This window comes from Mirounga angustirostris, unplaced genomic scaffold, assembly GCF_029215605.1.
Source record: "Mirounga angustirostris isolate CCGP_5_RB_7025 unplaced genomic scaffold, mMirAng1.0.hap1 SCAF_10, whole genome shotgun sequence".
Classification (NCBI taxonomy): Eukaryota; Metazoa; Chordata; class Mammalia; order Carnivora; family Phocidae; genus Mirounga; species Mirounga angustirostris.
In genome coordinates, this window is record NW_026991718.1 from 112,523,937 (window position 1) to 112,536,345 (window position 12,409).

At 56.0% G+C, this 12,409-nt stretch overlaps 1 protein-coding gene across 1 annotated transcript; it reads right to left on the bottom strand.

The window, feature by feature from the left end:
- Positions 1–253: 253 nt before the first annotated feature.
- SCRT2 (scratch family transcriptional repressor 2) lies at positions 254–12,142 on the bottom strand. Its single transcript, XM_045883852.1, has 2 exons — positions 12,010–12,142; positions 254–1,044 (listed from the first exon to the last, which is right to left on the bottom strand). The coding sequence occupies exons 1-2, from the start codon at positions 12,140–12,142 to the stop codon at positions 254–256; spliced, it is 924 nt and encodes a 307-aa protein (XP_045739808.1).
- Positions 12,143–12,409: the final 267 nt, after the last annotated feature.

The window sequence follows — 12,409 nt, forward strand, 5'->3', positions numbered from 1 at the left end:
ACCTGGTGCCTGAGTTGGGAGCCTTGAGGGCGGAGACAGGGGGTCAAGGTCCGAGTTTCGGGACCGGAAAGGACGATGTGGTCGGGGTGCGTTGGGGAAACCAGTGCCAGAGGTGAAGGGTGGGTCTGGGGGGCGGGAGAGAAAAGTTCCGGGCTGGGAGGGGGGGTCCCCACGAGGGGCGTGGGCAGGGAAACGCTGCTGGGGCGCGGAGAGGACGGAGGCGGAGGTGGGGGGCCCGAGGGCAGCGGGCAGCTCAACTGGCGGGGCCGGCGGGGGGCGGCGGGGGCGGCTCGGCCCCCTTGACGCAGGCGGCCTCGCAGTGCTTGTGGAGGTAGGACTTGAGCGCGAAGCTCTTGTCGCACTGGCGGCAGCGGTAGTGCTTGAAGGCCGAGTGCGTCTGCATGTGCGCGCGCAGGTTGGAGCGGTCGGCGAAGGCCTTGCCGCAGTGCGCGCAGCCGAACGGCTTCTCGCCCGTGTGCGAGCGCATGTGGCCCTGCAGCAGCCAGGGCCGCGAGAAGGCCTTGCCGCACACGCCGCACTTGTGGCGCAGGTTGTGCGTGAGCACGTGCATGGCCAGCGCGGGCATGGACACGTACGCCTTGCCGCACGTCGGGCACTTGCGCGCCAGCTGGCTGTCCAGGCTGCGGTGCGTCTGCTTGTGGCGGCTCAGGTTCGACGACGTGGCGTACGTCTTGCCGCACTCGGCGCACGCGTGCCGGTGCCCGCTGCCCGCCGGCGCCCCCGCGCGCCCCGCGCGTCCCCCGGCGCTCCCGGCGTCCCCCGCGCCGCCCGCGTCCCCGCCGCCCCCGCCGCGCCGCCGCCGCGAGCGCCCGTCCGAGATGAAGAAGGCGTCCATGGAGTAGCTGTCGGTCACGGCCGCCTCCCCGCGGAAGTAGCGCGCCGACAGGCTGGACTGCGGGCTCTCGGGGTCGCTGTACTCCTCCGGCGCCGCCGGCGGGTAGGCGGGCTCGGCAGGCGCCAGCTCCAGGCCCGGCTTCTGGTCCGCATCGTAGCTGCTGGGGGACAGGCAGTGCGGGGCGTAACCTGCAGGGGCGGGAAGGGAGCGGGGACGAAGGTGAGGCGCCGCCGAGGGCGGGTCCCTCCCCGCGCCGTCCAGCGCGGCGTCCCCGTGCTCGCTCTTGGGAGACGTTGGCTGCCGGTAGGACAGTGGTCCCTGTCGTGAACCTCCGTCCCGCCTGGGCTCAGATCCTTCCTCCATGGGCCACGATGAAAACAACCCCTAGGCCACCCTCTGGGAGCACGGTGCCCCCATGGTTCTACTGGCTGTGCGTTCACTGTCTTCTTAAGTGCTCGCAACCACGCAGTGAAAGTCTTACTGTTATTACACCCACTTTACAGATAGAGACATAAAGAGTCTAAACTCGCAGCCTAGTAAGTGATGGAGCCAAGATTCAGACCTTAGCAGGGTGACGCCAGAGGCCATGCTGTCTTTATTCTAACAACATTCTGCTGTTCTGGTGCTTGCTGTAACTTCTCTGAATCTGTTTCCTCATCTACAAAATGGAGCTTATGTTTGGACAGGCCCTCCCAGAGTCTTTGGAAGGGCAGAGTTAAGTGATGAAAAGAAGCGTGTATTAAGCGTGCACAGGGCTCTGCCTCAGTGCTTTATGTATGTTAACTCATTCAACCCTTACAGACCCTGCGAAGTAGCTACTGTTATCATCCCCATTTTCCGTGTAAGGAAATCAGGAAAGAGAGAGAGAGAGAGAGAGAGGGAGTGAGCACACAGTAATTGCTATATAAATGTTAGCTATTATAATTACGCTTTTTACTTGCTTGAAAAAGCGACTTCACTGAAGATTATTTAATTGTCTGCCTCCCCCACCCGACTATGAGCTTCCAAGGGCTGGATCTGTGTGCCCAGCATGTGCCTGGCTCAAAAAAGGTGGGCAATGAGTAGATGTTGCATAAATGAATTAAAAATCCTGTTAGACCCACTTCGCAGGGTTGCTAGAGGATTTAAGAGGTCAGGTGTGTGGCAAGTAATAGGTGGTCTAGGAAGGGGAATTCCTTGTACTTGCTCCCAAGCCTGTTTTGCTCCCAGCTCCACTAGAAGCATTCTGGAGTCTCCCTGTGAGAATTCACCTCCCCCTCTTCCTCCCTCCTCTTCGGAGTTGGACCAGAAATCCTGTCTACCTTGGGTTTGTGTGATTGGTGGGCAGGCCGACTGAGGCTCTCCCAGGGGATTCCCAACTGCAGGGGCCACCCTGATTTGTCTCCCCCCTCTCCCCCTCAGGGCCTAGCCTGGTCTCAGCACCCTCCCTGAGGACCCTGGGGTCTGGGCTCCCAGGAGAATTTCTGGCAGATATGCACAAACTTATCAACCTGGCACCAAGGTTGTGTTTCCATTGTCTTTTGATTCCGGGAGAACAATGAAGGTGAGGCCCCTTTCCAAGCTTTCAAGCTGGGGAATGCAAAGCAGGAGGTTTGACCCTCTCCTTCTGACCTTGAGACCTACTCTCCCCACACCCCACTTCCAGCCTCCCCCACTCAAGAAAGCAGGCGGGAGAGGACTTTGTAAGCAGGGAACTGGATTCAGAGCTTTCCTTCCTTGAAACCGCCTGCCTCACTCAACCTCTGTACCTTTTCTGGGATGGTGACAGAGTGAAGTCTGTGAAGACTGTCCCCCAGCCCTGAAGGCAAGGTTAGGCCCCTTATTTTTTCTTCCTTCCCTTCAGATGTTGGCACGGGACCCTCTGCACACAGAAGTGGTTGGGGATGGTGGGGATGGATGACTCAGTAGGGAGGGGCTCTGGTTGCAGAGAAGGCAATGGTGCTGGCAGTTTTTTAATTGGGGAGGGAAGGTTGCCCAGCCTCTCAGCAGCCGATTCCTCCCCTCCTGTCTGCCTTTTGTCTGGAGGTCCCCCACCTCCCACTCCAGGAATCAGGCCTCGTACTCAGGCCCCAGGACATTCAAAGAGCATTATTTCAGACTAAGTGAAATACCTGTCGGGCACTCCCAGACCTCCTCTCTCTGCTGTATTTCTTCCCATTGTAACTACTGAGAATAATGATAATAGTAGCTAATATTTACTGAGCACTTACTGCATGCCAGGCTCTGTGCTCAGCGCTTCACTCTCATCATCCGACCACATATCACAAAACACTTCTATTACAGATAAAGAAATGGAAGTAGGAGTGGTGATGGTACTTGCTCAAGGGATGGAGCAAGGATTGGAACCCACTGCACTGCTCCCCTTGTTTTCCATACCCCCAGAGGTCCCCAAGGAAGGGGCTATAGCTGGGTGGTTCACCTCCTATCCCCAATGCCCCATCTTGTGGGCACTCCATAAGTATTTGTGAAATGGGTGATAAATGGTGATAAAGATTTGCCAGGCCAACCTCAGTCCCCAGCCCAGCAGGATCTGCTACAAGCCATTCTGTCTACCTGGTCTTGGGACAACTTGATTCCTGGCAGAGATTCTGGGTGACCTTGAGCAAGTCATGCACCTCTCTGTGCCTCAGGGGATAGATAGTATAGGATCCACTTGCAGGGGATCATTTATCATGTGACCAGTGCCTTGAATGTTCTGTTATGAAATAAGGATGGCATACTGGTTAAGAGCACCACCTTGGTGCCACACTGCCTGAATGGAGTTCCAACTTTACTGTGCCCAGCTGTGTGACCTTAGACAAACTGCTTGACCTCTCTGTGCCTTTCTTGCCCCAGCTGTGGAATGGGGGATAATGTAAGCATGCATACAGTTGTAGTAAGGGGTCTATGAGTAAACAAACAGTAAGTGAAAAATGAACAAATAATGATGAACATCCTAGAGTACTTAACGTGTCAGATGCTATTTTAAGGGCTTTATATACACGAATGCATTCCATCCTCATGACTCCAGTTGGTACCACCTTACATAGATCAGGAAATTTAGACACAAGGTAATTAAGTAACATGCCCAGCAAAGTAACTTAGAGCCAGGATCCCAACCCAGTGTTGGGCACATTGCAAACCCCCGATGCATGTGTGCTGTTATTATTAGTAATAATAATCTCCCCAGATGGGTTTCTGTGCTGCAGTTTTCTTGGCACCTGCCAAGACACATCTTGATGTTCTTCTCTGGGCCTCTGTTTCCTCAGGATGTGTAATTTCTACATCATGTTCAGGTGAGGAAACTTTTGGTGGGTAGTAAGAGTTCAATGAACCAGGCAAGTCCTCCCCCAAATTGGGCTTCCTGCCCATGGTGCCCTCTGGTGGCAGCCTGTGGCACTGCAGCACCTTATTCCAGTCGCTGGGGGGCTCTTTACATAGAAACAGGGGTGCCTCAAACAAAGGCTGCTCCTCTGCCTGGGGATGGATGCAGAACTGCCTTCAGGACAGGCAGTGCTGGCCAGACCTGATTCCCAGCAGCTGTGGAGCTCAGCATGGGTGGTGGGGGTGGGGGGGAATTGGGGGTTATATGAGAATTTGCGTGGTCATGTCAGGATGAGGTGGTTCTAACTTGCTTTGTGACCTTGGCCAGGTTACTTAACCTCTCTGGATTTGGTCTGTATAGGAAGAAGGTTGACTGGTATGCTTTAAAGATTCTTTCTGCATCGTGGCTAAAGAGATCCTCAGGGACGCCCATTTTCCTGTCCTCCACACCCCCAACCCCCCCTCAACTCCACCTCATCCTCCTCAGATCAGCCTAGCCCTCTCCCTGTCTATGTAACCTTGGCAAGTTATTTAACCTTTTTGTGCCACATATGTATAAGGGAGCTCATAATAGCATTAAATGAATTAATGCATATAAAGTGCTTAGTACAATGCTTGGCACACAGTAGCCTCTCAAGCTGCTTTTATTATTGTCATTATTATCATCCCTACATGTCCTGGTGATATCCTTCTAATCTACCAGGAGTAGAAGGAGACACACACAGGTGTCTCAGGCTGCTATGTGACCTTGGGCGAACCACCCCACCTCTCTGGTCCTCAACCCTGGAGAACCCTTCAGGACACTCTAAGCTGTGCTCTAACTGTGCATGGAACTCAGATGGGTTTTAGACGCTTTCCTCTGCTCCACAGGTGACCAGAGATGGCTGAGTTGCCTGTCCTCCATCTGACAGGGTGAGACAGGGCTTTCCTGTTTGGGTCCCGATAGAGGCAGGAACGGCCAGGGATCCAGAGAGAAGGCCAGGGAATGCTCTCATCCAGGCTCTTTTACCCATATCCTAGCTGTGTGACCTTGAGCAAGTCACACAGCCTCTCTGGGCTCAAATCCCCTATTTGAGGGATAGGGACCAGAGCCACCCCTGCCACTTGGAGGGATACTTTGGACATACGGAGATACCGTGCACCTGTCATCTGAGAATGACTTCTGGTGTTCTCTGCCTACGAGTCTTAATACTTTAGATGGAAGGTCCAGAATCCATTAAAAAATTAAGAATCCTGCACCCAAAGGAGTGGTGGGAAGGGAATTTTATGAAGATTAAGGTGCTAGGTGCTCCACAGACACAGTCTCATCCAACAGTCTGGCCCGTTGGGGTGAGGGCGGGGGCATCTCCGGTAGAGAGCACCCCTACTACCTACCGCTGCTTCCCCTGAGCCTCCCCCTGTGCCAGGCACTGTGCTATGCCCCGAGGCCTGGAGGCCCAGAGAGGGGAGAAGGTTTGCCCAAGGTCGCTGGCAGAGGAGTTAGGCTTACAACCCTCCAGAGTCTGTTTTTTCCAAAATACCCAAACTGGATGGAGACTCCTAGGGGTGGGAGGTTTACAGTTGGTGGGGAAAAGGGGCAGTGGGGTTCTTCAGATAACATCACCTAGTTGGCCTGTGTCTGATGGGATGATGGGGTGTTGGGGCTGGGGAGAAGCTGCTTGAGAAAATGTTCCAGCCCCTTGTAAATTTTTGCAAATAAAAGTAATAAAAGTAATGATTGACACTTATTGAGTACTTACTGTGTACAAGGCGCCCTGCTCAGTGCTTTGTGCACATTAGCTCCTGTCTAAGGGAACATGATAGTCACTTCCTCCAGTGCCCTACAGAAGCTGAAGCACAGAGAGGGGCCTTGACCCACCTCAGGTCACAAAGCAAGTTCACACAAGAGCTAGGCCAGCCTCCTGCCTCTTAGTCCTGGACTCCCTTTTCCCAGTCTCTCCCAGATTCACAGAGTCCCAAACTTCCTCCAGGGAATTTCCAGCCCCAGTCCCACTTCCCTGCCTTGAGATGGGCAGCAACAGAGAGGGGCCTGGTGGTGGCCCACTTTCCTGAGGAGGGCCCAGCCCTGCTTGGTGGTGGGAGCTGGAGGGGCTGCTGCATGGGTATATTTAGAGCTGCTTCTTGCTGTGCCAGGGCCTCGGGCCTCGAGAATCAGCTCCAGCCAGCTGAGCAGAAAGCCAGGTCTGTCAGCAGCAAAGCGGGATAAAAATAGTTTCTCCTGTCTGCTCACAGAGCTGGGCAAAGGGGCTGGTACCTCCCCCTCCCCTTATTATAGCATCTTTGTTAGCTGTTCCCTGGGCACTGGACCAGAAATGACACCCACCGCCTGCAAGGGCCTGGCAGCTGGTACACCTGCCCACTGGGGAGGGGGTCCCTGGGTCCAGATGATCAGGGGACAGAATGAGGTCTGGCCCAAAGTGACCACAGCTGTAGGGTGTGGGGCTGATGCCCACTGACCCAGGCCCAGGGAGTGTCTAGAGGATTCCAGAGTCCCTCCTCCCCTCCTCCCGTCCAGAAATCCCACATATTCTGTTTTTTCCTGACTGTGACCCAATTCCTGTGGCCCATAGGGAGGTCCACAGCTCTGCAGGAATCAATAGGAAAGATTTTTCAAGGGGTTGTGGAGATAGGAGTAGGTGGCTAAGGGTCTTGAATTGCCTAGCACTGGCTGGTGGAGCAGCCTCCTCTTCCCTTGGGGGAATCTTCAGCAGGCCCTTGCACAATGCATGCAGGCTCTCCAAGCACCCCGCTTTCTGCCCTACTGTCTCTGCTCCAGAAGGGTGCAATCAGAGGGCCTATTCTAACCTCCCTTCCTATCCAAAGGCTGGCAGCTAGAGACAGCTGGGAGGGAGGTCAGAGACTCTGGGGGCCCCATCTCCTCAGCAGTGTCCCCCAGAGGGCCTCATCTCTCTCACGTGCCCCCCAGAGGCCTCTAGGCTGTGGGGGTCCCTAGAACATGTAGATGAAGCACTCACCAGGGAGTTGTGACAGAGTCCACCATTTATGCCCTTGTGACCTCATGCGAGTGTTGGGCCTCCCTGGCCTCATTTGCCTTTGTAAGTTGGAGCTAATCCTCCCCTGTGCTCACTGCCCTTTGCCTATAGTGTGTGTAGGTGGAGGGGGGGCGTTGGGGGGTGCAGGGAGTCTTTGGGATGTGTAAATTGCTGTGCTGACATAGGGACTTGATGTACTTTTCTCCCTCAGGAACCACAAACTGAGACTGCTTAAAAAGTGGATGCTTAGCTCCAGCCCTTCATGGCCCCCTTGTGACTCCAGGCTTTCGGGGAGGCCATGGGCCCCAGATTCTATATCCCACACAGGCCCTGTTATTCCACACTCCCACTGACAAATTCTTAGGAAAGTCAGATTTATGGATCCCTAGAAGGTCAGAGCTGAAAGAGATCAAGTTCAACTGCTTGAGTTCATGAACGGGAAGCTGAGGCTGGGGTAAGGGAAGACTAGTCCAAGGCCACAGAGAAAGCTAATGGTGGGTCTAAGACTTGAACCTGGGAAGCCTTGAGAATGGACCTGGACATGACCTTGGACTAGAAATTCGACCTGGATCTTAATCGTGGACCCTGAACCTGAACATTGACCTGGACCTGATCTTAGACATTGAAACTTGAACTTGGACATAAATTTGTCTGAATCTTGGACTGGACCTATATATAACCTCAGACATTGACCTTGGACCTAGACCTTGGACCTGGTCCTAGACTTAAAGTTGGACATGGATGTTGGGCTTGGATCTCAGATCTGGACCTGGATGTTAGACTGGACATTGGACCTGGACTTTGAACCTGGACCTCTGACATGTCTCTAACCTGGATCTTGGACCTAGACCAAGACTGAGATGCCAGGAGAAGTGGTAGTTAAAGAAGAACCAGATGGGCCTGCTGTGCGTCCTTGGGCACCTCCCCAGCCTTCTCTGGGCTCCCTCTGCCAAGGGATTGGGGCAGCCCTTTTGCATCCCTGCTCTCAAGATGGACTTTCTGAGGTGTGGGGTGGATGTGTTGGGGACTTTCAGCCGGGCTTCCAGGCCTGGCCTGGAGCGACTCCCTGGCGCCATCAGAGGGAGTGAGAGGAAGTGGGCGCTGGTGTAATGTGGTCAACTAGATAAGCCCATGGGCAAGAGTAGGAGTGCTTCCTCGGCCTGCTGGGGAGGCTTAATGTAGCTGTGGAGGGCAGACAACTGTGTTATTGGATTGGCATTGATCCCTCATCTGCCTGGGTCAGATGCACTCTGAAGGAGTATGGAGGCAGGACTAGGCTGGGGTTACAGAGAAAGGGGGACAGGGAGCCCGGCTGGAGTTCAGAGTCAGGGTGTGAGGGTGTGAGGGAAGTAGGCAGTGAAGATGTCTTCGGCTGGGGTCCATGGAGACTGCTGCCCTGCAGATAGATGAGCAGCAGCCTGCTTTGGGATGGCTAAGAGTCCCCAGCATCTCCCCAGGTTGGGGGCCCAGGGCCTGCAAAGCGGTGGGCTTGGTGGAGCTGGAGGGTGAGGGTGTGAGAGGGTTAGGAGGATGTGAGTTGGCATTTCACAAGACTGAATCTGTGTTCAGAATCACTCAGGGAAGAGGAGGGGAAGGGAAGGCTGCACTGAGGCAGAAAACAGTGGAGGAGCAAGAGGAGCGGGAGGGGGCGAAATGAGGCATTGTATTGGACAGGATGCTGGAATTAAATCTAGTCTCCCTTCTTTGGGGAGCTCTGCAGAAGGGCCTGGAGGTTTTTCCATTTGGGAGGCTTCCCCTTCCCTATTTAGGGGTTCTTTGGGCTGGGGGAAGGCCTGGAGCCCAGATGCACCTGCCGCACCCTTTGCCCAGCCCTCAGAGGCTGAAAAGGGAGGGAGTAGGGAGGCAAAGAAGAGCATCGCTTGTGTGTGTGTGTGTGTGTGTGTGTGTAGGAGGAGGGGGAGTCCTTCAGGAATCCTCAGCACTCCCAGGCATTCCCTGAGCTGGGAGTACACCTCTTTTATTTGGGGCCCTGCATCTTCCATCAGTTGGGAGCCTGTGGCTCTCCTGACCTCCACATTCACAGGCCCCCTCCCCACACCCCTCCCCAGCTTCCCCTCCCACCAGCCTCATCCTGACCCTGTAGCCATTGCTGCAGGAATGGCTTGTAAGAGGATCTTTCTAATAACTGGAACTCTCTCCAGCCCCAGGCCCTTCCCCCCTTCCCCCTCCCTCTCCTCCCTCCCTCCTTCCCTCCCTCAATCTCCTCACCTCCCCCCCTCCTCTCTTTCTCCTTGTTTACCCAGCACACTTACACACGCTGGGAGAGAAAAACGTCGGCTCAGCAATTTTTCACACTTCCCTCAAACGCTCAGCAAGGTTATTTCCGGCAGAGCGGAGACAACGGGCCACTAGGAGCCAGCAGACTCTCTAAGGACCCCCAGCACCCTGCCCACCCATGGAATGAGGGAGCCTTCACTGTCCAGTCTAGCCACACCCCAGGGATAGGAGAGAGGCCCCTGAAAATAGGATGAGGCAGTCTCTGTGTTTCCCAGCCATACCCAGGCTTGAATGGTCACCCCCTGGTCTCCGGCACTAACCCTTTCCTACAGACACTGCCAAAGCAGCTAGACCAGGGTGCCTGTCCTCACTGTGGGGCATCCTGCAGAGAATGAAGCCAAGAAATACCTGATCTCAGAAACTTGGCCACACTCAGCTAGGCATTGGATGGTAAACAGAATCCTACAGAAACCCTGACAATGGCCCCCGGCATTCTGTTAGACCCTCATCCAGGCATCTCCAGTGCCTCCCATCTCACATTTGACCTTCACAAAAGCTGAGCTTGTCACAGTCGGAAGGATACTTGGTTCAGCATCCAAACTCTTCCACTGCCTGGGAGACAGGACCAGAGAAGGGAAGACACTTGCCCAAGGTCACACAGCGAGTCAGAGACCTAGTCTCCCAGAGTTCCAGGCCAGATATCAGACTGTCAGGACAGCCTCAGGATTCTCTGGAGGCTAGGGAGCTGGTCTAGAGCCCTTTGGGGGAGAGGGCCAAAGACAGGGGTGGTTCTAGGGTGTCAAACCCAGTAGAACGCCCAGGGGAACACCCCTGCTTATAGCTTTGCCCCAACTTTTGCCCTGACCCCACCATTCACTCAAGGGCTCCTTTCAAAGTGTTTTGGGACTGAATTCAAAGCAAGGCACTCTTGCTTCCCTCCTGAGGAATAGTTTGCAGTTTGGGCTGTGTATAAGAAATTCTCTAAGCTTCTCTGGGTTTCCTCAACTGGCCTGGGGACAGGACCATGGGGGTTTCAGGGGGTGGGAGCCCAGGGCTTTGTGTCAGTCCCCCAAGGGATCCACATCCTAGTCTTGCAGGCATTTCAGTTTCTACCCAGATCCTAGCACACACACTCCCCAGCCCTGGCACTGTCCCAGGTCCACCCTCTGTCCTGCCAGCACTCAGACAAGCCCAGCCATATCCCTGGACCCCTGTCTTCGACCCCAAGAGGCCCTGGGGTCAAGAAAAGAGGGCAGTAGAATAAGGGACATATGGGCAAAGGAAAAGGGGGTTGATTCTCTGGGGGATCTGGGGGAGGCCTGAGGCTGAGGGGCTGTAGCTGTATCCCTGATCACTCCCTAATTTCTTTGACCTTGATGAGGTCACAGAGCCCTTTGCCCAACGCCCTCTTGCTACCTGGTTTGATAGAGTGATGGAATGTGGGTGAAGTGCTTGGAAATCCCTAAGGTGGAAACTCCCACCCTCCTGGGCTCCGCCTTCACCACCTCAACCCCCCCCCCAACATCCTCAACCCTTTCTTCTCTTCTTTTTCTCCCCTCCCCTCCCCTCTCCTCTTCTCCTTCATCCTCCCCTCCCCACACATCCCAAAGCTGATGCCACATGTGATGTCAGATTTCTTACTGCCAAAGAGATGTCTATTCTCCAGACACCTGCCTGGTATGGGCCATGATAGGAGAACCCTTTTGTGATTTGTGATCCCCTTGATGGGGGATGGGGTCTACAGAAGCAGTCTCTGAATCTTCTCCACATCCTTCAGAGATCACCCCCTTCTGAGGCTAAATGACCTCTCTTGTCCCTCAAACCCTTGTCCTTGCAGGAACTTGCTTTGAGAAGAGATGGAGTGTGTTGGGGGTGGGGGACTTATAAGGAGCAGCAGGGCTGGCTCTGGAGGGGGTTGAGAAGCTGGAGTGGGGAGAAAGTGCAGCCCAGGGGACCAGGAGCCACTTTGGGGGAACCCCTCCTAGAAACCCCCTCTTCCTTGCCGCCCCCAGGACAGGCCCAGCCTTTGGCAGGCATGTGGCTGAGGGTAACAAAAGAGTTGCTGAGAGAGGGGGCCTGGGAACACTTGTCTGGTATCGACAGGGGGAGCAGGCTTGAAGGGAAGGAGCCCCCCCCCCCCCCCCGCTACACCCAAGGAGCCAGCCCTGTCTCCCCAGGGACTGGTAGTCCTGGCTCGCTTATCTTCCCCACCAGGGCAGTACACTCAGGCAGCTAGCCTCCTTCCCTCCACCAGGGGAGAGGACCCTCAGACTGCCTTATGCCTTAGCCCCCCAGCATTAGCCCTTCGTAGGTGCCTCTCTCTCTTTCCATTCTCTCACCACCCCTCACTCCAGCCACGTTCTAGGGCCACAACTTTCAAAGTCCGGGCTGGCGCGTGGCTGTGGGATGGATCGACCCTGCGACTTTCCCTTTGTAGGGACCTAGCCCCTGCCCCGCCCGCCCGGCCCTCGGGAAGCCCGGGAGGAGCACACAGCCAGGGAAATCTCCTCCCGGGGTTCCCTGCCGCGCGCACCTCTCCTCGTGGCCCGAGTTGGGGAGGGCCCGAACTCCCCTCCCTCTCCCCCCCATCCCCCCCCCCCCCCGCCGGGTCCTACTCACCGTTGTCCCCGGGCGGCCCCCGGGCGCCAGGCAGCACGTAGGCGGTCTCCAAGGGGTGGTAGGTGGGAGCCGGCACCCCGCTGCACTGGAAGCCGTCCCCTTTGATCTTCTTTACCAGGAAGGAGCGCGGCATGGTGCGACTGGCGGGGGGCTCGGCGGGGGCACTTGCGTGGGGCCCCGGTGGGGGGAGGCGGCCAGCCGGGCGCGATTGGCTGTCTGCGCGGGGTTTCAGCACTGGACAGCTCCCAGCGGGCCGGCGGGCGGGCGGCAGCGCGGAGCCGGCACCGGTGGCGGCGGCCCCGGCTCTGGCTCGGGCTCCCGCTTGGGCTTGGCGGCGGCGGCGCGCAGACAGGCGATCGCTGGAGCTGTGCTCAGCACTCCGGCTGCCGGCTTTATATGG

Coding starts and splice junctions, on each gene's coding strand:
- SCRT2 (XM_045883852.1), bottom strand. CDS start 12,142: ATGCCGCGCTCCTTCCTGGTAAAGAAGATCAAAGGGGACGGCTTCCAG. Junction 1,045..12,009: donor GGGGCCGCCCGGGGACAACG/GTGAGTAGGACC, acceptor CCGCCCCTGCAG/GTTACGCCCCGCACTGCCTG.